Raw genomic sequence first — 22,704 nt, 5'->3', positions numbered from 1 at the left:
CTCAGCCAGCAACGAGCTGTGTTGACTCGTTCTCCCCTCCACCCCCCAGTTCCTGCCCCGGATAGGGCCTGGAGGGGCAGCTGGCATCTGTTGGCTCTCCTGGGCTAGTTGCACCCTGTCCTCTTGGCACGGCGTCACCCTCCTGTGGTCCAGGGCTGCCGATGGCAGGTCTGGGCTGCGTGAGGCTGAGCCTCTGTGCTCACCGATTGTCCGGCTGCTCCCTCTTTGCAGCCTTCCATTCCCCTGCCCGCGAGCGCGGCCGACCCCGTCCCTCCCACCGCCGCCGCCGCCCTGCCCTATGGCTGGGAGAGGGTCAGAGACTTGCCTCTGGCACAGAGCTGACTGTATCCTTGGGCTTTTGTGCCTGGAAGTTGGGAGGCTAGTTCCTCACTTGGGCTCTCGTGCGTGCCTCACCCTGGTCAGCCCGCAACCTTTCCGACACCCGCCCCGGCGAGACAGCACCCCGGCACTGCACGGGCATCCCTCAGGACACCCGGCGTGGGCTCGGAGGGCAGCTGGCACAAGCAGTTGGCTGGTTGCTCGATCAGTGCCATGGCCCTCTCCCTGCCAGGTGACTCTTCCCCGGCCCATCCTGATTGTCCACCCCTGCAGCCAGCCCCACTCGCCCATTTAAGGATGTGTTTCTGTTTCCTCTTGTGGCTCCTCACAGCCCGACCGAGGCTGGGGGAAGGGTGAGGTGGGGGCGGGGGGGATGAGGGGGGTGTCTCACCCCCACTCCCTTCTTATTCTCCGGCTCTGCTTGCCTGAGAGTTTGAACTGAGCCTGGCTGGAACTCCTGGGGACTGTTGGGGGCTGGGAGCGATGTTGTTTCTGGGTGGCCGTCGTCCTGTGCCCAGGAGTCTCACCTGCCCTTTTCCTTCCACCCTTCAGACCCTGGTGGTCCTGCTCCTTCACACTGCCCCCCCCGCTCTCTCAGATGGGCTGTAAACATAGGCCCAGTTGGCTTGTGGCCCCCTTTGGGTTGGGTGAGATGGACGCTTTTTGGCCCCGACTCGGGGCCGCCTTCTGGCTTTGTTTTTCTCTGGAGCTTTACTGGAAACGGAGGTTTTGCTGCCGCGGCGGCAGCAGCAGCGTCACCACCGATGCAGGAGGGGAAGTTGGCACAACCAAGAGTTCTGTGTTTGGTCTGTCAGAGGCAGCTGACCTCTGGGAAGGAAATCGCTGCTCTCGGCTGCTTCCTGGAGTAGGGTTGAGGGCCAGAGCGGGCCCGGGGGCATTGGGCAGGGATCCCCACGGCGGCAAGAGGTGGGAGTCTGTGGCCGCATCCTTGCAACGGCCCTGGGGGCTGGGGGTGGCCGGGAGGGATGGAGCCGGATGCCACCTGGGGTGGTCTAACTTGGGATGGGGTGGCCAGGGGGACCTGAGCTGCCACCTCGACACGAAGAGCGTGGCCCCTCTCAGCCTCCCCCTATGTGCAGCCAGCCCCTGGCTCCCCAGCAGCTAGCCCGGGCCACCCTTCTGCGGACCCCCAGCTGGGACTGTCCAGGCTCAAGGCTCCGGGCCTTGGGGCTTCCTTCCCTCACCCAGCAGGGACAGGAGCTTGGGGCCTTGACATGCAGGCCCTTGGGAAGCTACAGACCGGATCCCAGGGAGGACCCGGGACCGAGTCCGCATTTGGGAAAAGGTCCACTGGGACCATCTGGTCCAGGACAGCAAGGCCGGTGAATGGCCACGAGTCCCCTGTGCCCACTCCCAGGCTTCCCGTTGGGGAGGAGGAGGACGAGGGTGAGGAAACCAGATGTAAACAAGGTTTGAGTAGGGCAGGGATGAGCTCTTGAGCACGCAGTGTGCAGCACGGGCTCTGGGAAGGAGGGCACGTTCTCAGAAGTGCCCAGTGGTTGGGTTTACCACGCGTTCTCAGGAGAGGGGTGTCCTCCCTCCCCCCGCCCTCCGTCCAGCTGGTCCTGGGCCATCAGCCCTTGTTGAGCCAAACAGCATGGGAGGATTTATTGTTTTGAAACTCAGGATCGACCCTGAGGCAGCCAAAGCCTAGGGCAGATCAGACCCTCGCCTCCCGGCCCCCTGTGATGGGAGTGTTCCACACAGTGGGCCACAGGGGGACGGGGGTCCCAAGGGAGGCAGAGATGCTGGCTGGCTGGTGGGTGGGCTAGAAGGGAAGTGCTCGGACTGGGGAGACTGAGAGGATTCCCAGAAGTGCGGAGCTGGCAGGGCTTGGCCCTCAGGCCAGGCCGGAGGGAGAATAAAACAGCAAAACAGACTAGAGGACAGGAACTGGCCGGGGTGGGGAGGTGACAGGGCAGCGGCAGCCTCCAGATTCCAGAAGTCACAGACCCCAGAGCCAGAAGGGTACCTTAGGTCATGTCACCGAGCCCTTACTCCTGGGCAGTTGAATGCCTCTGCCTTCAGGGCTGGCTACCCTTTCGCGAGCAGGCCCCCTGGGCAGCTGGCACTGCTTCTCTCCAAGTCCCAAAGGCATAGCGGCATCTCTCCTGGCTTGTGCACAGGCAGCCCAGCAAAACCAGGGCAGGGGGCAGCTGGCCGTTTGGGCCCAGGGCCGACTTGGGCCCCTTGGGTGGCATCTCCCCCAAACTCCCATCTCTCTTTTGGTGTGTGGTGTTGCCGGCGGGTATCGGTGCTAGTCTGCTGTGACACTAAATAGGTTGACAGCCCCCCAGGGCTCCCAGCCCGAGCAAGGCTCTGCTCCCCCATGGCCCAGACCTTCCTAGCCCCTCCCTGCCTTCTCGTCCACCTCCCTGCCCCTGCTGTTCCCTCAGCACTCTGGCTGGCCCTGCCCTCCTGGGGAAGTCGAGGGCTGCAACTCCCGGAGCCCCTGGGAGGTCCCTGCCACAAGGAAGTAAGAGCAACAACTGCTTTCTCCTGCTTAACGAGAGGTAGATATGTGTAGGTAGAGGGTCGGTGGTTTGTGGCCCTGAGGGATGGGGTGGACGGCCCCTCTTGACACTGCTCCCAGCCCAGCTTCCCAGCCCAACCCGGGCCCTTGAGCTGGGGTTATGCTGTGCCGGGGCAGAATTGTGAGATTTCTGTGTTCAGCACAGGACCACGGCCCCACCCACACAGACCCACAAGCCCCTGGTCTCTGAACCTCTGAGAGGGGAACGGATGCCACCCCTTCCACCCCCTCACCCCGCTGGCAGCTTCCCAGAGAGATTGAGCAGACGCATGGAGAGAAAAAAGCTGCCCCCTCCTAGACAATAGAAGCAGGTGTTTGTGACCCCTGGTGCCAGGGGTGGGTGAGTGACTTCACCAGGGGGCCCGGTCCCCATTTTTCAGCGTGGCTGCATCGGGGGTGGACCCGCAGGGCCGGGGCAGCTTGGGCTTGCTCAGAGCGGAGTTGTGGCTTGGCCGGGTCTTGGAGATTTTGACGATTGGTTTCCCCGAATGCCGTTCCCTCGGTGCCATCAGCCAAACCTTTCCTCTTTCTCTTGTTTACGAGCCACCCCTGTTCCATCCGGCCGGCCAGTGCCCTGAGTCTGGATCAAATCTCGGCCTCCATGGAGGCCCGTCTGCCTGCCCCCGAGGCCACTTTGCTTAGCCATCCCAGCGTCGTGAGCCCTGGACCTTGCCGGAGGGAGACCAGCCGGGCACCTGGCCATCTGAGAATCTCTGCTGCTGGCTTGGGCCATTCTCCCGGGGTGTGCCCATGTGGGTCCCCGGCTGAAAGGATGGGTGCCCTCCTTTGCCCAGGCTGGACTGGGAGCCTTTTGCTCCAAGGCCTCACCTGCTCCCCGGGAGCGACCGCCACTTCTGGCCGCCCCGGCGTGCCAGTCCAGGAGTCCGTCTGGGACCGTGGCTGGGCTCGAGCTGCAGCGTTGTTTATTTGGAGAACTGATTGATTAATTGGCCCCAGCAGGGGCCTTGTCCCTTGGCTTCCTCCCTCGGTACAGTCACTCACTCTGTGCTCTGGGGAGCCGGGACTCAATGACCAGTCCTTCCTTGCCCTCCCTCTGGGACCAGAGAGGCCCCGGCTGAAGGACTGAGCCGCCTGGACCGGCTCTTCCTTTGCACTGGGATTTTCTTGCAGTCCGCTTCCGGCTACTTAGAGACTCGATTCACCAGAGGAAGAAATGGGCATACCGAGCTTAGGCTGGACAGGCCTGATGGCCTCCAGTCTAAGAGCCATCTGGGCGGCCCCTCCCCAAAGTCCCTGGGCCTGTTGGAGCCGGTTAGGAAAGGGAAAGTCACTGTTTGCCCAAACAGGGTGGCCAGGCGGGGGGCATCTTGGCCCACTTCATTCAGGGACGGTCTTAGGGGATGTGGGGGTGGAGCAGGGATGGTATCTGTGGGTACAGAGAGATGTGGCAGAGGAGAGCCATGTAATGGGAGGGGTGTGAGGTGGTAGGGATGGGGAGAGGAAAAGAGAAGGGAAGGATGGAGACACACACACACACACACACACACACACACACACGCACGCATCCTGAGGGAGCAGGCCACAGAGCGCCTCCTGGGATCAAGCCCTCCATCCTTTGTGGTGTTCAGGAGTAGAGGGGGGCCTTTTTGGGGCATGGTTGTGCCTTTCTTGGCATGAGAGCTGCCTGTTTCCCAGATGGGCAATCTCCAGACCACATGCGCAGTGGGCTTCAACTGTGCAGTGATGTGCGGCTCAGCACAGGAGGGATCCAGATGCCTCTTGATCAGTTGGCTTTATTGGTCCCCTTGAGAGAGTCTGATGGAGTACAGGTCTGTGGCCTCCACTGGGGCATCGTGGCCACCGGCCGGGCCCAGTGTCAGGAAGCTGGGGGTGACTTGTCACGGCTCTTAGTAGGCTGCGACAATGAAGGGAATGTGCCGAGGGGACGTGGGGCCAGCTGGGAATCGGGGAAACCTTCCCTCTCCTCACAGGGTTAGGGATGGGGTCTGGTCATTCATCCGTCCCCTTTCCATCACTCTGTTTGCCATCTTGGACCAGGAAGGGACCCTCAGAGCCGCTAGGCCACCGGTGGAGAGGTTGTGTCTCCCAGACAATGAATAACCTACTAGACCAGGAAGGTGATGATCCACGGCTCTGAGGCCTGGAGCTGCCAGGGAAGGGGCTGAGACTGGGAGCCCAGAAGCTTGTCTTCCACAAGGAGGACCCCTGGCCCTGGGGTGCACCCTCCTGCCCACCAGGCCCGGCTGGAAAAGACACGAGGCCATAGTTCTCGAGCGTCCCGCCGGCCTCCTGTCCAATCCAAATCTTCACTGGCCACCGCCATCCCAGGGGGCCTCCAGGCCAGGCCAAGCTCCCTTCGGGCAGCCCCAAATAGACCGCGTCCTCCAGGGGCCCGGCTCAAAATAGACCTGGCGCCTTCGGGGCCGCCCACCCAGAAATAGTCCAGTGAGCGGGGGGCGGGGGGACGGTCACGCCTCAGTAAGTCACTGGACAGGCCAACCCCCAGAGGGTCCCAGGAGCAACTCAGGGGGCAGCCTGGTTCTGGGCTCCCCTTCCCGAAGCCTAGGTCACAAGAACGAAGGGGTGGTGGAGGAGGGGGCCTGACCTTTTGGTCCCCTGAGGGCAGCGAGTTAGGAGCACATCAAAGATTGCAGCTCGACCTGCCCAGGGCAGGACACCGTGTGCACACGTGTGCTGGGGCGGGTGGGGTGCTTGCGGGCCTTGATGCTGGAATGTCCCAGAAGAAAGGTACTGCGCCAGTTTGCTCCACAGCATCTGGCTCTGACCTCCCGGGGACACCGAGTCCTCCGGGCACTCGACCTGCAGCCAAAGGGTGTCCAGGGCGATCCGGAGAGACCTCGGGCTCCTTCCCCAGTGCCCAGCCTGGCCCCTATTGCGGACTGTGCTCAGACTGGGGCTGGGGCGAGGTAGGGGGCTTGGCAGGAATCCTGGGCCCCTCTTCACGTCCCTCCACGCTCAGCGAGGGGCAGAACGCAGTGGGTGGTAAGAGCGGTGCCCTGGGCCGTGTTCTCTCCATGTGACCTCGCCTTGCTGGGCAGGCGCCCGCTCTGTGCCCAGGTCGGGAGCCATGGCGGTGTGGATCCAGGCGCAGCAGCTCCAGGGCGACGCCCTCCACCAGATGCAGGCTCTGTACGGCCAGCACTTCCCCATCGAGGTGCGGCACTACCTGGCGCCCTGGATCGAGAGCCAGGCCTGGTAAGTGAACGGGCTGCTGCAGTCAGCGCATGAGCCACCCCAGGGGCTGTCTCTCTTGCAACTTGAGGCGGTTGTCCCAGGGTTCATCCTGGGCCGGCGGGATTTGGGGACCTGGTTGGCCAGGCTGCAGAGTGTGAGAGGAGGCGCAAGCCTCTCCCTCTGGGGCCGGACCAGCCCCAAGGTGTATGGGCTAATGGCGAATTCCTCCTCACCAGGTTCTGCTCTGGCGTATTCCTCATACATTATCTTCCCCGTCCTTATCATCCCCTGGCATCCCCCTGAGGCCCACCTGGTGCCAGGCCAGGGGACCTACGGGGCTCAACCCGCTTCGTTCAGCAGGTTCAGTGCCCACATGGCCCTTGGCCCCAGCCCAAAGCAAGTTTCCAGTTTGCCTCATGGGGCCATGGCACCTCAGGGGCATTTCCTCCTGGGCTCATCAGTGGCCCGAGAGATCCTCCTGGAGGAGAATGGGAGGGTGTCCCCACCCCCTGCCCTTCTGGGCAGAGTCAGAGCCCCCAGCAGGCAGACACAGTGCCTTGAAGGAAGTGAAGCGTGTCAGAGGGTGGAACAGAGGGAATGGAGCCATGGGACATGTCCCTATCCGGGCCCTCAGGCAGAGGGAAGGGCTTGGGCTGGCAGCACACCTGCCCACTGACGGCCTCTCTGTTCTCCCGCAGCCCGCCCTGTGGGCTTGGTGGCGAGAGGAGATGGGGGGTTGGAGTTCTCGTTCCACTTCACTGTACAGAAATACCAAGTGCGCCTACCTCAGTGACCATAGGAGTGATTGTACGGGTGGGACACTCCCCTCCCCAGCAGCATCCATGGGAATCCCCTGGCTTCAGGCCGGCCAACCTACGAGCTAGATGGAGGAGGGAACCCCCCAGGTCTCTTCCACGTCAGCCTCCAGCCTTGGGAAAGTACAGTACGATAGAGCTGTCAGACCATCCCTGCTCTCACGGAGCTTACAGAAGACAGCACTAAAAGCTAGTCCCCTCTGGGGCTTCCCCGTGGGGACTGGCTTCGTAGGTCATCTGTGGGCCACAGCTTCACTTCACCCGTCTCGGCCCAATGAGGGGCAGCCCCGGCAGCCACTTCTCACTGCCTAGGAGGCCGGTGTCCCCAAGCCCGCTGGCTTGATCGCTCTGGTCCCTGATAGGAGTTTTGGGCATGCGAGGAGGTTTCCTTCTGGGCCCCCTGAGAACCAAAATGCAAAGATGTGAAACAGGCCCTAGGGCTCTGGGAAGGGATGGGCTGAAGGTGATGCAGGCTTCCAGCTCCCCCCAAGGGTTCCAGAATGCTCCCTCCCTTCCCTGCTCCCTCGTTTCAGGGAACAGGTAGAGCATGGTGGAGCAAATTTTGGGGATGGAGAGAGGCAGGGCTCCATGTGGGAATCAAAAGTAGACAGGCAGACCCGGTGGCCCCATTCATTCATTCATTCATTCATTCATTCAATCGTATTTATTGAGCGCTTACTGTGTGCAGAGCACTGTACTAAGTGCTTGGGAAGTACAAGTTGGCAACATATAGAGACGGTCCCTACCCAACAACAGGATCAAAGTCTAGAAGCGGGGAGATTGTTTCCCCCCAGGAAACATGGCAGGGAGATATAGTGCATTCAGCCCACTTAGTTTCAGAGGAACCGGCCCCAGGAACTCTCCCCAGGACAGTAGCAGCGCTGTGAGGTGCTCGTTTGCATGTGTGTATACACATATGTGTGTAATTTTTTTCCCCCAGGGACTCAATAGATCTTGATAATCCACAGGAGAACATTAAAGCCAGCCAGCTCCTGGAGGGTCTGATCCAGGAGCTGCAGAAGAAAGCTGAGCACCAAGTGGGGGAAGATGGGTTTTTACTGAAGATCAAGCTAGGGCACTATGCTACCCAGCTCCAGGTGGGTGCGGGACCGGTGACCGCCACCCGGGAATCACCTGATCCTGCTCTGGGTGCTTTCTGGGGACGGGAGCGGCCCCTGGGCCAGAGGCCTGGGGTCCATGAACGAAACCCCCCAGCCACCTGACCCTGCCACCTCTATCCCCAGAGGTGACAATGGTGGCAGCCCCCCTCACCCACAGCCTGATGTCATCTTGTTGGGGGTCTCACCCCCCGTCTGGGACTCAGGGTGTACTGGATGAATCGGGGTAGGGGAAGGTGGCGGGGAGGGGTGGTCTGGCCATTGGGGTGGGCGACGGTGGCTGAATCACGCCGTCCGCAGGGCTCTCCGGCCCAGAGCGGGAGCAGATGCCACCGAGTCACTCCCGGCTTTTGACTCTTGTAGAACACGTATGACCGTTGCCCCATGGAGCTGGTCCGCTGCATCCGCCACATACTGTACAATGAGCAGAGGCTGGTCCGGGAGGCCACCAACGTGAGTGAGGGCGGTGCTCCCCCCTCTGCCCTGGGGTCTCGCCGCTTGTCCTCCCGGGCTCCCCGGTGACAGTGCCCAGGAAGGGTGGATCGCCCCTGCCCGCTTGGCCCGTGGGGAGACCTGGTGGTCGCGTGGTCCCTGAGGCCCAAGCAGATGGGGTCCTCCTGGGTGTGTCTGCCCAACGGGTGGGTAGCAGTGATGACGTCAAGAATGGCTGGTGCTTGGCAGGCTTCCCCCATGCCGGGGACTCCAAGACTCACGGGGTCTTGGGAGGAATCCTGGCCCCCACTGTGCTGATGCCCTCTCTTCCACCTTTGCCCTCCAGTGCAGCTCTCCGGCCGGGAGCCTGGCGGACGCCATGTCCCAGAAGCACCTGCAGATCAACCAGACGTTTGAGGAGCTGCGCCTGGTCAGCCAGGACACGGAGAACGAGCTGAAGAAGTTGCAGCAAACCCAGGAGTACTTCATCATCCAGTACCAAGAGAGTCTGCGGCTCCAAGGTGAGGCTGCCCACCCCCAAGGAAGAGCCCACCCTACCAGCCTCCAGCAGGGTGGAGGTCTCCGCGGACACTTAGGGGCATTATATGGTCTGTGCTGGGACACTGGGGGAGAGTCAGGAACAGAGGGGGAGAATTAGGAATGTAGGATGATGCTTGCTGTGCCACTGAGGGAGAGTCAGGGATGGTGGATGTCCTTTGCTGGGTCACTGGGGAGAAGCAGGGATGGAGAAGGGCAAGCCGAGGCCTTAGGTAGTATGTGCTGCATCACTGGGGGAGAGGCAAAAACCTAGAGGGGAGAGCCAGGGGTGTTGAGCTCTCTGTGGTGGGTCACTGTTGGGGACTCTGGGACAGAGAGGGGAGAGTTAGGGATGTTGGTTGGTCCATGCTTGGTCACTGTGGAGAGTCAGGGATGGAGAGGGAAGATTAGAGGCATTGGGTGGTACGTGCCAGGTCACCGTGGCCATTGGATCCTCCAGCTAAACCATGAGGACAGGTGTCCAGGAGGACAAGCAGGTCACTGATCTGGACACAGACCTCGGGGCACCTAAAGGCCCGAGTCCCAGGCAGTGAGGCCATGCCCGGGAACCAATGTCCCGATAAGGGGTGACTCTGCTGCCCCTCTGCCCGCCTTGGATGGTGCCTGGCAGCCTGGGTCGGCCTGCGGTGGACATGGAGCAAATCTCTTAGAGAAGCAGTGTGGCCTACTGGAGAAAGCATGGGCCTGAGAGTGAGAGCATCTAGGTCCTAATCCCAGCTCCCCCACTTGTCTGCTGGGTGACTGTGGACAAGTCACTTCACTTCTCTCTGCCTCATTTACCTCAGCTGTAAAATGAGGGCGCCATACCTGGTAGTACTCCCACTTAGACTGTGAACCCCATGTGGGACTGGGACTGTGTCCGACCTGATTAATTCATATCTACCCCGGCGCTTAGAACAGTTTTGGAACCCATAGTAAGCACTTACCGTCATCTCCTAACCCTCCTGCCCCCAGCCCAGTTTTCCCAGTTGTCGCAGCTGAACCCGCAGGAGCGCCTGAGCCGGGAGACGGCACTGCAGCAGAAGCAGGCGTCGCTGGAAGCCTGGCTGCAACGGGAAGCGCAGACCCTGCAGCAGTATCGTGTGGTGAGGACGGGGGCCCCATCCTTTTCCCCTCGATGGGCCGCTCCCCCCCGCAACCTCTCAGCTCCCCCGATGCCCTGGTCTGTGGGGGGTTTTGGGGCAGCCTGGGGGAGAGTGCATCCCAGCCTGGTCCCCTGTGGGGTACGCCGGCCAGTGGTCTGGGAAGTCTGCCATGAAAGTGTCGGTAGGGCCCGGGACCCCTACTGCTGGCCCCACCCCAGCTCAGGAGCCCCCCGGCGTGAGGCTAGGGCTCCCCGAGACGAGGTCCGGCCGTCCCCACCCCTGCAGGAGCTGGCGGAGAAACACCAAAAGACCCTGCAGTTGCTGCGCAAGCAGCAGACCATCATTCTGGACGACGAGCTGATCCAGTGGAAGCGGCGTCAGCAGCTGGCCGGCAATGGGGGGCCACCCGAGGGCGGCCTGGACGTGCTGCAGTCCTGGTATGGGAGGTCGGGGGGCCGAGGCGGGGGGGGTGCGTGTGGCCCCAGGCAGAGCCGGCTGACGGAGGGCCCCCCCACTCAGGTGTGAGAAGCTGGCAGAGATCATCTGGCAGAACCGGCAGCAGATCCGGCGAGCGGAGCACCTGTGCCAGCAGCTGCCCATCCCGGGCCCCGTGGAGGAGATGCTGGGAGAGCTAAACGCCACCATCACTGACGTCATCTCCGCCCTGGTCACCAGGTAGGCTTCTGGCCCGGTCCTCTGGCTGCCCTGCCACGCCCGGCGGGGACGACCCCAGGATGGGGGCAGAGGGACTTCTCAGCTGGCCCCTGTAGGCTTCTTGGGGCTCACCACGCCCCTCCGTTGTTGCCGCTCTCCCCCGCAGTACCTTCATCATCGAGAAGCAGCCCCCGCAGGTCCTGAAGACGCAGACCAAGTTTGCCGCCACTGTGCGGCTCCTGGTGGGCGGGAAGCTGAACGTGCACATGAACCCTCCGCAGGTCAAGGCCACCATCATCAGCGAGCAGCAGGCCAAGGCTCTGCTCAAAAATGAGAGCACGCGCAAGTAAGTCCCCTTCCCGGCCCTCCCGGCCTCCGGCTGTTTTGCCAGGGGGCTGCAGCCCATGCCCGAGAGGCGAATTCTCCTTCCAGGGTCTGGCCCATCCCAATCCTGTCCTCTCCCCCATAGGTCACCGCTTCATTGGGGAGGGAGGGAGAGAGCACCTGTCTCCCAAGGGTCAGGGCCCTGGGTCCCCCGGGGTGGTCGCGGTGGCATCTTACCCGATCTATATCTGCGACAGCGACTACAGTGGGGAGATCCTGAACAACTGCTGCGTCATGGAATACCACCAGGCCACCGGCACGCTCAGTGCCCACTTCCGGAACATGGTGAGGGCCGACCCCGGCTACCCCCGGCGGGCCGCGTGCTCGCCCCCTCTGCCCTCCCGGGCCGCTCTGCCATCTGCATCTCCTCCTCCCACAGTCGCTCAAGAGGATCAAGCGTTCCGACCGGCGTGGGGCGGAGTCCGTGACAGAGGAGAAGTTCACCATTCTGTTCGAGTCCCAGTTCAGCGTAGGGGGCAACGAGCTTGTGTTCCAGGTTAAGGTGAGGCTAGCCCCGGGACCCTTGCCCCCCAGCCCCATACCCTCGTCCCTTGTTTCCATCCTGTGCCCCTGGACCCTTTCTGCTCGCCGTATTTTTTGCTGATTTTTCCACATCTGAATCTCCCGTCACCTCAGTGGGCCACAAAAGGCACAGGGTGAGGCGAGATGCGGGGCTCTCCCTGCTGGGCAGGCCCTCCAGGTCTGCTAGGGGGTGATGGGACCCCCAATGCAGGTCTGCCAGACACAGCACGTGTGGGTCGGCCAGGATCCTGCCCCCTCCTTCCTCTCCCCCTCCCCATCCCTCCCGCCTTACCTCGTTCCCCTCCCCACAGCACCTATATATATGTATATATGTTTGTACGTATTTATTACTCTATTTTACTTGTACATATTTATTCTATTTATTTTATTTTGTTAATATGTTTTGTTTCGTTGTATGTCTCCCCCTTCTAGACTGTGAACCCGCTGTTGGGTAGGGACCGTCTGTATATGTTGCCAACTTGTACTTCCCAAGCGCTTAGTACGGTGCTCTGCACACAGTAAGCACTCAATAAATACGATTGAATGAATGAATGAATGAATGATAAACTGCTGCACCAATGCCAGGCATAGGGAGGAGGTGACACCTTAAGGCCCCTGTGGCAATTCTAGGGCTGGTGGGCTGGAGACTCTGTCTCAGGTAGCCCCTGAAGGCCGGACGTTCATCACAGCCATTCGGCCTTCTGGCTGGTCAGTCCCAGCCCAGCTGTTTCAGCCAGGAGGGCCCCTCTCTCCCAGGCCGGTGAGGTTGTTCAGATCCTGGGGAGTTTTCTGGGTGGCACGGTGGTTTGAGTCGGGGGAGGAGTGGAGGACAGGAGGGAGTGAAGAAGGAAGTTGGTGGGGGCCTTGCCCACCGAGTGCCCCACTCCCCACTCCCCAGACCCTGTCCCTGCCGGTGGTTGTGATCGTCCACGGCAGCCAGGACAACAACGCCACGGCCACCGTCCTGTGGGACAACGCCTTCGCCGAGCCTGTGAGTGCCCCCCGCCCCCTGTGCCCCTGCGCAGGTCAGCCCTGAGGGTCTTGCACCCCGGGGCCTAGTATCTTACTGTCCTCTCCTATGGCCCCAGTTTAGAGAATGACATTATTTGTTCAGTGCTTACTCTGTGCCCAGCACCATGTGAAGTGGTGGAACAGGTGCAAGATTATCAGATTGGACACCTTTCCTGCCCCACACAGATTAACCATCTAAGAGGCAATGGAAGGAGAGGAGGCTTCTTATCTCCATTTTACGGATGAAGAAATTGAAGCCCAGAGAGATTAAGCGACTGGCCCAAGGCCACGGTGCAGGCCAAGGGCAAAACTGGGACTCTCTCCCCCTGCCCCCGGTCACAAACACCTTCATTACACCCATTTACCAACCTGGCACGACCTCCTCCACCTCACCCTTGTGGAGGAGTTTCAGAGAGAAATGCCCAGGGCTGTCCCTGCCTCTCTCCTGGATTTGCTTGTTCATTCGTGTAGTGAAGGTAGCAGCCTCATTTCTCTGATTAGGCTGGAGGGAGGAAGAGCGGGAGACCCTGGGGTGGGATAGGTGGTTTTTTGGGCAGGGTAGTTGGGTGGGCCTCCCTCCCTCTAGACAACCAGGTGGGCCTGGGCTGCCCTGTCCCCACCCCACCCCACCAGGGCTTCGCTGTGCTCACAGGCTGGCAATCCCTGAGGTAGCAGCAACTGATCCCTGCCTTCCCTTATCCTTCCCTCTCCCTCCGCCACCAGGGCCGGGTGCCGTTCGCCGTGCCAGACAAAGTGCTGTGGCCGCAGCTCTGCGAGGCTCTGAACATGAAGTTCAAGGCCGAGGTGCAGAGCAGCCGGGGCCTGACCAAGGACAACCTGCTCTTCCTGGCCCAGAAGCTCTTCAACAGCAGCAGCGGCGGCCACGTAGAGGACTACAGCGGCATGGCCGTCTCCTGGTCCCAGTTCAACCGGGTGAGGGGTGCTCCTGGCCCAGTCTCCCAGCCTGCAGGCTCTCGGATTTTCCCTCGCTGGTCTTTGGGGGTCCTTTCTGGCACTGCTCGGCCCCCTGCCAGCTCCGGGGGGACTTACCGTCCCAGCGTAGCCACCCGCTGATCTTTTTTCAGACCAGCAAGGGGAAGGCAGAGATGCCATCAGTCAAAATTCAGCAGTGCCTAAGTGGTCTGGGCCTCAGTGGTTGGTGGGGGTCATGGAGATTAAGCAGCCTGTGGCAGGCAGAGTAGTCTCTGGGTTCAGCCACCCTCAGAAAGTGTTCGAATGCCCATCACCGGGGCTGAGGGCCCTTGCGGAGTCGTGATAACCGCGGGCAGTGGGCCCCCGTTAAGCTCAAGAAGAGGTCCGGAGTAATCTTCCTGGAAGAGGCAGGGTTCCATTCGGCCTCCACTGTGGGTTGGCTGAGGTCTGCTGATGGACTAGGAGGGAGTCCATGTTGGGGTGACAGTGGTGCACCCACAGTCTCACCCAAGGCCTGCCTGGGGCCGGGGAACGGGGTCACAGGGCGGCGGGTGACCCCAGGTCAGGCGAGACGCGAGGCCAAGGGTAACCACAGTCTTCATGTGCCCCGTGCCCCAGGAGAATCTGCCAGGGCGGAACTACACGTTCTGGCAGTGGTTCGACGGCGTCATGGACGTGCTCAAGAAGCACCTCAAGCCGCACTGGAATGACGGGTGAGAGCCTGTCCCCCCGCCCTCCACGCGAGTCCAGCCAACACTCGCTTCTGTCCTGGGCAGCCAACCTCCCTCTGTTCTCTCTCCCCCCCGGCCTGCGCCCAGCGCCATCCTGGGCTTCGTGAACAAGCAGCAGGCCCACGACCTGCTCATCAACAAGCCTGACGGCACCTTCCTGCTGCGCTTCAGCGACTCTGAGATCGGCGGCATCACCATCGCCTGGAAGTTCGACTCTCGTGAGTGCCCGCCCAGGCAGACTGGGGTCGGGGGGTGGTCACCGGGAGCATCAGTCAGCCGTCCTGGGTCACCAGGACCACTCACCACCCATCGAGGAGAACCCCAGGGGACCCCCCCCGGAGTCCTCAGGCCAGCCCGGCCCACACAGCCCTCTAGAGTCGCTCCGAGGCCCGAGAGCCATGGGCTCTACTGAGCCTCCCTGAGTCCCCAGGGGGAGACCCAGGCCAGACTTGCCAGTCACTCCTGGATGAGCATCCGTTCCGGGGTGGCCACGGAACATCGAAGCAGCGTCTGAGGCTGGGTCTGGGGCGGGTCCGGAAAGATGGCTGGGCCTTTGAGGGGTGGGGGCGGGGGCAGGAGAAGATTTGGAGGCTGGCAGAGGCTGCGGTCGTTCCTGGGAACTGTCCGGGGTCCGAGGGGCTCAGCCCCCTCCCCCAAGCAGGGCCCAGGACGGCTTTGCGTCTGCCACCCCAGAGGAGAGGATGTTCTGGAACCTGATGCCATTCACCACGCGGGACTTCTCCATCCGCTCGCTGGCGGACCGGCTGGGAGACCTGAGCTACCTGATCTACGTGTTCCCCGACCGGCCCAAGGATGAGGTCTTCTCCAAGTACTATACACCTGTGCTGTGCGAGTCCACTGCTGGTGAGCCTCTGGGTGGGTGGACTGAGGTGGGCTGGCAGGTGAGGAGATCAGTCTGAAGGGCAGGAGTGGGTGTTACTTCTCCAGGGCAGGAGAATGTTGTGCCCGGGATTGGGGGGCATCCGGCCTTCCTGTTCCCACCAGATCCTGGGAAAGGAGCGTCTGCTTCTTGAGGTCAGGGCTGGGTCTCCTAACCCCAGCTTGTGTTCCCCAGGTCCAACAGTCCTGTGCCCCAGCAGGCCCCCAGGGCAGGGGTCTGTCCACTGTTAAGACCTGAAGCCCCATGTGGGACAGGGACTCTGCCTAAGCTGATGTGCTTTTATCTACTCCAGCGCTCAGTACAGTGCCTGGCATATAGTGCGCGTTTAACAAATGCCAAACATATCAGTAGTAGTGATTGTGAGCGAGGCCCCCTTCACCCTGCATATTCCCTCCCAACTCCCATCACTCCCCTATTCGAGGAGGTGGGAAATCCATACGCACATTTAGGACCTTCTCTGCCACCTGCGGGCCCCCCTTCTCCTGACCTCTTCCCGAGGGCCCTGGAGGGAGGAAAGGAGACTGGGTCACCAGTGGGCATTAGGGCGGAAGACGGAGGGAGAAGATATGGTCCCAGAGGCAGGGGAACCCAGGAGCAGAACTCAGCCTGGAGTGGAAGGAACGAGAAGGTCTGTCAGGCCGGCGACACTCTGGGAGAGCGCTGGGGTGGCCAGGAGTCGAGGTCCCAGGCTTGGAGTCCAGGCCATCCCCCATCCTTCATCCCCGCCCCGGCCCTTGGCTGCACAAAAGTGGATGACTGCAGCCCTCTCTTCCCCTGCCTCCTCCTTTTCCTCCCTTCCTCCCCCCTGCAGCCAAGACCGTCGACGGGTACGTGAAGCCACAGATCAAGCAGGTGGTGCCAGAGTAAGTACCCACCGACCAGTGCCACCCTCAGCCCCAAGGGAACAAGTCCCAGAGCCCGTGTGGGGCCAGGAGAGCCCAACCGTCCGACTTTGGCTGCCAACCCAGCAACAGCAGGGAAGGGGTGGATCGGGGGCCTGGTGAGGATCACAGGGCTGGGGGTGGGGGACAGTGAGGAGGAGGAGATCTGCAGATCTGACAAGTCGTAGACTCACCGGGGGAGGTCTAGGGAGAGGGACCGCAAGGGGTCACCTTGTCCTTCCCCCATTCCAGGTTTGCCAACGCGTCCTCGGACTCGGCCGGGAGCGGTGCCACATACATGGACCAGGCCCAGTCCCCCAACGTGTGCACCCAGTCCCATTACAATATGTACCCCACGAAGTAGGTGCTGCCCTGGGGCCTGGGAGTTGCCCGGGGAGGGTGTGGCCACGGGGCAGACCCACCTGCTGGGACCCTCCCCGGGGAGGAGGGATGGAGGGACGGACGGGTAGGGGCCGGGGAGGAGAGGGCCTCGAGTCTACGAGGGTGTCCGCCGTCCCTCAGTGCCGGGCTCGGCAGCCCACGGCCCCCATCTGCCCTCCCCTTCACCGCGCTCTCTCCTCCAGCCCCGATTCCGTCCTGGACCCCGACGGTGACTTTGACCTGGACGACACGATGGACGTGGCGAGACACGTGGAGGAGCTCTTACGCCGGCCAATGGACAGTCAGTGGATCCCTCACGCCCAGTCCTGACCCACCCTCGCCGCCCGCCCGCCCACCCGCCGGGTGCCCCCGGCCATCGGCCTCCGCTCTCTGGAAACAATGTTGATGATGTGAAGTGTTAATACTAGTCGTGACTGTCGTGTTGCTGGTTCCATGCTGCGTGTGGGTGGGCGCAGATGGGATCTCTTCCTCCCTTCCTGGCTGGGGGCGGGGCTGCACGGTCGGCCCCGGGCTGGGACCCCCTTAACGCAGGCCAGTCTTTCCGGGGCGGGGCGGGATGGGGGGGGGGCAGGATAGCCGGGTCAAGGGACAGGTTTTGCTCAATGAAGTTGTTCAAGCTTTACTCAGAACTCAGCCTAGAGAAAAGTGGAGCGGTCGTATCACTGCTCCCCGCCCCCCTCGAACACCTTGGTGCCCGGACGGGCTAGCCAGAGGGGACCCTGGCTGTGGTTTCACCGCCCCCCCACCCCCAGCGGGCAAGACGTGTGGTTTTCTGTTGTTGTGTAGTAGCTGTTGTGTCAAATAGGTAGTCACGGGCTTGCTTTCCTCTCCCGTGTGCTGTCAGTTCTTGTGTGTCTGTGTGTGTACACGTGTGGGGAGCGTTTCCCTCGACTCCAGTGATCTAGACAGCCCCTGGGTGGGTCCAGAATCCTTCCGCCATCTGGCTTGAGTCCACTGACTCTCCCTAAGGGTGCCAGGAGGGCCGTGTATGAGGTGTGGGGATCCTGGCCTCTCCCTCACCGCCCATCCCATCCCTTGGCTGTACTCTGCGGGAGTACTGCGTTCCGGGCGTCCGTCCGTCCGTCCGTCCGTGGCTTGTGGAGTTCGGGTGTCCTTTGCTTCTTTATAATGTGTATGCCACCTGCCGTCTGCCCCCCCCTCCCGCGGGGCACCCCCGCTCTGCCTTCCCCACTGGTGTTCATCCCCTGTCTTGACAACGTGGTGGCGTGAAGATCATCTGGAGGTGGGTTTGAGTGTGAGACGAGGGTACTCGGGACCCTCCACGCGGGCCTGGGCACCGCTGCCGTGGGCCGGAGAACTGCCAAAACCAAAAAAGGTTACCAGATTCCTCTGTGGCCCAACTCTGATTCTCAGCAATTTCTCCAGTCGTTTCTCCCCCCAGCTCGGGGCTGCCGGTTTTGGGCCCGGCAGTGGGGCGGCTGGGCTCCCTCGCCCCATCCCCATCCCACCCCCTCTTGCCAGGAAAGCACCCTGGCCCCCAAAACTTATTTTTATACACGAAGTAAATAAACAGATATTTTTTTAGCAAAAAGAAAAAAAAAGCGACGGATTTCTCCATTGTCTGTTTCAGGAGCATGTTCCTCTTTATTTCGTAAATTATTTATTGGGAAATGGCGAGCCCAGGCTGGCGTGTCCAAGCCCGGCCCATTGAGGGGGGGCTGCGGTCAGGGAAACTGTAGGGACGGGGGGAGGCCAAAGCCCCCCGGTGAGGGGGGGGTTCTCTCCCCCCACCCCCTCGACCAAGTCGCCTCTGGGCAGAGTCACCCCCTCCCGCCCCCCAACACAGGCACACACACCCCAGGGAGACAGACGGTCACCCGCAGAGTCAGGCGAGCGGAGCCGGACGGTGAGTCGGTCGGGGTTTCTGCCTCCTCCGTCCTCAGCCCGGTGCTCCTGGGACGGGGGTGGGGGCCGGAGCCCTGCCAGCCACCTGCCCGGGGGAGACAAAATCCAGGCCCCGGCAAAGCCGGTCCCTCCGGGACCACTGTCGAGCCAACCACATCCCCCAGGCTCGACCGTGCCCTTTGACCCGGCAGTACCCAATTTGGTCCCCCCGACCCCGCAGCTGCTTTAGGCCGGAATGTACTTGGGGCCTGCGGCTTCGCCAGTGGCTCTGAGTGGGGGCTGAGTAACCGCGGGGCTCGGCCCACGCTCCCTCCTTGCGCCCCTCCACTCCTTCCTCCCCATCTCTGCCTTTCCCTCCCCGTTTCTGCCCCTCTGCCCCCCCTCTCCCCATCTCTGCCCCTCCACCCCTCCCGCCGTCTCCCTTCCCTCAGAGCCGCAGCGTGAGGCTCAGCACCTGCGCTGGCTTTCGTTTAAAGCCAAGCGTGGCCATTTCCAGAGAAGGGATGTTGAAATGGGTCAAGCCAAGGGGACTGTTTCTGCTATCTGGGCTCTGCGCCGTACCAGGGGCAACCCCCCCCCCCCCCCCCGAAATACTGATGGTGATGTACAAACCGGGACATATACTTTTGATAACTTTTCTTTTTAAGACCTTGTGACATGATTTCCGATCCATACCGTAGTGTTGAAGCGGATTAGCTTGGCCACCGATGAAGTCTTGTGTCCAGCCACAGAACTGTGTATTTTATGTTACAATAAAGGCCTCTGACGGACTCACCCTGACTTCTCTCCGTGCTTTCCCTGAGGGCGGTGGGGAATGGGAAAGCGGGAGGTGAACCGGAGCCGCTGGGGTCATCTGGTCCATCCCCCTGCCTTCTGACGATGATGGTGTTTGTTAAGCGCTTACTACATGCCAAGCACTGTTCTAAGCACTGCAAAGTTATCAGGTTGGACACAGTCCCCGTCTCACATGGGGCTCACAGTTGTAGTCCAAGGGGCCACATTGGGGCTGGGAACTTGGGGTTGCCCACCTCCTTCATCCACTTCATCCAAGGGCTGCTGGCTTTTGGGGCGAGTTGAGGGTGGGAAAGGTGGAGGTGCTTTAATAACAATAGCGTTTACTAAGCGTTTGCACCCTGTGCTAAGCCCGCAGGGAGATCCTAGAGAAGTAGCATCGCCTAGTAGATAGAACACAGGCCTGGAGGTCAGAAGTTCATGGGTTCTAATCCCAACTGCCACTTGTCTGCTGGGTGACCTTGGGTAAGTCATTTCTCTGTGCCTCGGTTCCTTCATCTGTAAAGTGGGGATTGAGACTGAGCCTTGTGTGGGACAGGGACTGGGTCCAATCCAATTACCTTGTATCTACCACAGTGCTTAGAACAGTGTCTGGCACATAGTAAGCGCTTAACAAATACCATTATTATTATTAATAATAATAGTAATCCCCATTTTATAGATGAGGCAACTGAGGCACAGAGAAGTGAAGTGACTTGCCCCAGATCACACAGCAGACAAGTGGGAGAAATGCCATTATTATTATTATTATTATTATTATTATTATTAATAATAATAATAATAAATGCCATCATCATCATATAAAAAAATCCAAGAACAGATTTCTAGAGGGATTTTTTTTTGTACTTTTATATCACTCAAGAGTCTCCGGGCAGACTGTGAGCCCACTGTTGGGTAGGGACCGTCTCTATATGTTGCCAACTTGTACTTCCCAAGCGCTTAGTACAGTGCTCTGCACACAGTAAGTGCTCAGTAAATACGATTGAATGAATGGGATTAGAATCCAGTTCCTTCTGGCTACCAGGACCGTGCTATATCCACTACGCTACTTTGCTTCTATTTCTTACTTCCCAACCCGATCCCAGCTGGGTCCAGGCGGGTGACAAGACCAAGCCTGGAAAAACAAGCTGGCCTCCAGCTACAACTACCACCCCACCATTGCCACTGTACACCCTAAGTACTATCTCTACTGTGTGAATCAGTCAGTGGTATTTATTGAGCACTTACTGTGTAGAGAGCACTGTAGTAAGCACTTGGAAGCATATGGTATAATCGAGTTAGGCATTTTCCTGCCCACAAGGACTATACAATCTACAACCCCAAAGTTATGACAACCAAACAGCCACCTTTAATACTTAGGTGTTTCCTCCCAGTTTCAGCATGTGTATGTGTACATTCAATTTTATTTTCTAACCTCCCCCGCTTATATTCCCCCCCCAGCACAACTACCACTACTTCAACCCTTCTGAACCACTTATATACCCCCAACTTAGTAGCCGCTAAGTACATAGCTCATAGACCCTGTTACTTAAGCACTAATTCATAGTAAGTAAAAGGTGGAACTGGGGGAGACGTCCAATGGCTCCGTAACAGTCACCGAAAGCTATCTCGATCGAAACGGTTTTAACTTTCGGGCAGAATGATTTTTTGCGCTTTTCGCGGCCCGGATGCCTTCGCCCCCGTTGATGGATTCTGTTTGGGCGCTGGAGCGGCAGATGTTTTTACCGGCAAGCACTTATTACAGTGCTCCTCCCCCTTCTAGACTGTGAGCCCACTGTTGGGTAGGGATCATCTCTATATGTTGCCAACTTGCACTTCCCAAGCATTTAGTACAGTGCTGTGCACACAGTAAGCCCTCAATAAATACGATTGAATGAATGAATGAATATAGATACCCCTTTTTCCTTGTTCTTACCTGTAATTTATTTTAGCATCTGTCCTAATAAAGACTCCTTATTATCAGCTTTAAAGCAGTCAGTCAGCTTGCCTCCTATTTTACCCAGCAAGCTTACTTTCCTTCTCTAACATACTCACTGTAGCTCCATCTCATCTCTCACCACCATCCCCTCACCCATGTCCTGCTTCTGGACTGGAATCCCCTTCCCCTTCATGTCCAGCGCTTAGAACAGTGCTCTGCACATAGTAAGCACTTAAAAAATGCCATCATTATTATTATCATTATGTCCGCCAGAGCATCACTCTTCCCACCTTCAAAGGCTAATTAAAATCACTTCTCTAAGAGGCCCTCCCCACCTAAGCCCTCATTTATTTCCCCTACTCTGGCATCACCCTTGCACTTAGATTTGTTCCTTTTGTTCACCCCACCCTCAGTTCCAAAGAACTTATGTACATATCTAAAATGTATTTTAATGTTTTTGAGGGTTTTTAAGGTAGTAAGCACTTACTAAGCACTGGGGTAGATACAAGATAATTGGGTTGGACTCATTCCTTGTCCCACATTCATTCATTCAATCAATTCAATCAATAAATACGATTGATTGATTCAATCATTTATTGAGCACTTACTGTGTGCAGAGCACTGTACTAAGCGCTTGGGAAGTACAAGTCGGCAACATATAGAGACGGTCGTTACCCAACAATGGGCTCACAGTCAAGAAGGGGGAGACAGACAACAAATAGGGCTCACAGCCTTAATCCCCATTTTACAGATGAGGTAATAGGCACAGAGAAGTAAAGCCTCTTGCCCAATTCACATAGCAGACAAGTGGCAGAGCCGGAATTAGAATCCAAACCCTTCCAGAGAAGCAGCGTGGCTCAGGGGAAAGAGCCCGGGCTTTGGAGTCAGAGGTCATGGGTTCAAATCCCGGCTCCACCAATTGTCAGCTGTGTGACTTTGGGCAAGTCACAACTTCTCTGTGCCTCAGTTACCTTGTCTGCAAAATGGGGATTAAGACTGTGAGCCCCCCGTGGGACACCCTGATTACCTTGTAACCTCCCCAGCGCTTAGAACAGTGCTTTGCACATAGTCAGCGCTTAATAAATGCCTTTATTATTTTATTTATTATTATTCTGGCTTCCAGGCTGGGGTTCAATCCACTAGACCACGCTGCTTCTGCTTCACCCTCTTTCTTTTTTTTATTTTATTTAAGTGCTATGTGCCAGGCACTGTATTAAGTGCTGGGGTAGGTTCAAGATAATCAGGTTGGGCACAATCCCTGTTCCACATGGGGCTCACAATCTTAATCCCTATTATACAGATGAGGTAACAGGCACAGAGGAGTTAAATAACTTGCCCAAGGTCATACAGCAGACAAGTGGTGGAACCGATATTCACCCTCTAAACTGTAAACTCCTTGAGGGCAGGGATGGCAGCTATCAACTTAGAACAGTGCTTGGCACATAGTAAGCGCTTAGCAAATACCAACATTATTATTATTATCAACTCTACTCTATCGTACTCTCCCAAGTACAGAGGGGGAGGCTTAGTACAGTGCTCTGCATACAGTTAGTGCTCAATCCCCGGCCACCCTCCCTGTAAACTCCTTGAGGGCGGGGGTCTCCCAGGTGTTCAGCACATAGTAGATGCTC

General features: G+C 59.2%; 1 protein-coding gene across 2 annotated transcripts in view; it reads left to right on the top strand.

Annotated features, from left to right (window-relative positions):
• Window positions 1–18,681, top strand: part of STAT5B (signal transducer and activator of transcription 5B) — a 39,454-nt gene extending 20,773 nt beyond the window's left edge. For both annotated transcript variants that reach the window (XM_038753512.1, XM_038753513.1), the window contains exons 2-19: window positions 5,935–6,091; window positions 7,826–7,982; window positions 8,367–8,456; window positions 8,782–8,956; window positions 9,948–10,078; window positions 10,364–10,515; window positions 10,598–10,753; window positions 10,899–11,078; window positions 11,314–11,401; window positions 11,496–11,618; window positions 12,537–12,629; window positions 13,373–13,582; window positions 14,201–14,295; window positions 14,401–14,531; window positions 15,007–15,177; window positions 16,026–16,077; window positions 16,348–16,455; window positions 16,680–18,681. In XM_038753512.1, the coding sequence (XP_038609440.1) occupies window positions 5,964–6,091; window positions 7,826–7,982; window positions 8,367–8,456; window positions 8,782–8,956; window positions 9,948–10,078; window positions 10,364–10,515; window positions 10,598–10,753; window positions 10,899–11,078; window positions 11,314–11,401; window positions 11,496–11,618; window positions 12,537–12,629; window positions 13,373–13,582; window positions 14,201–14,295; window positions 14,401–14,531; window positions 15,007–15,177; window positions 16,026–16,077; window positions 16,348–16,455; window positions 16,680–16,806 (2,367 nt within the window). In that variant the 5' untranslated portion in view covers window positions 5,935–5,963 and the 3' untranslated portion in view covers window positions 16,807–18,681. The remainder of the gene's footprint in view (window positions 1–5,934; window positions 6,092–7,825; window positions 7,983–8,366; window positions 8,457–8,781; window positions 8,957–9,947; window positions 10,079–10,363; window positions 10,516–10,597; window positions 10,754–10,898; window positions 11,079–11,313; window positions 11,402–11,495; window positions 11,619–12,536; window positions 12,630–13,372; window positions 13,583–14,200; window positions 14,296–14,400; window positions 14,532–15,006; window positions 15,178–16,025; window positions 16,078–16,347; window positions 16,456–16,679) is intronic.
• Window positions 18,682–22,704: the final 4,023 nt, after the last annotated feature.

Source organism: Tachyglossus aculeatus, chromosome 11, assembly GCF_015852505.1.
Source record: "Tachyglossus aculeatus isolate mTacAcu1 chromosome 11, mTacAcu1.pri, whole genome shotgun sequence".
In the NCBI taxonomy this organism is placed as follows: Eukaryota; Metazoa; Chordata; class Mammalia; order Monotremata; family Tachyglossidae; genus Tachyglossus; species Tachyglossus aculeatus.
Note: the sequence above shows the minus strand (reverse complement) of the source record. Positions and strands in the feature narration are given on the sequence as shown.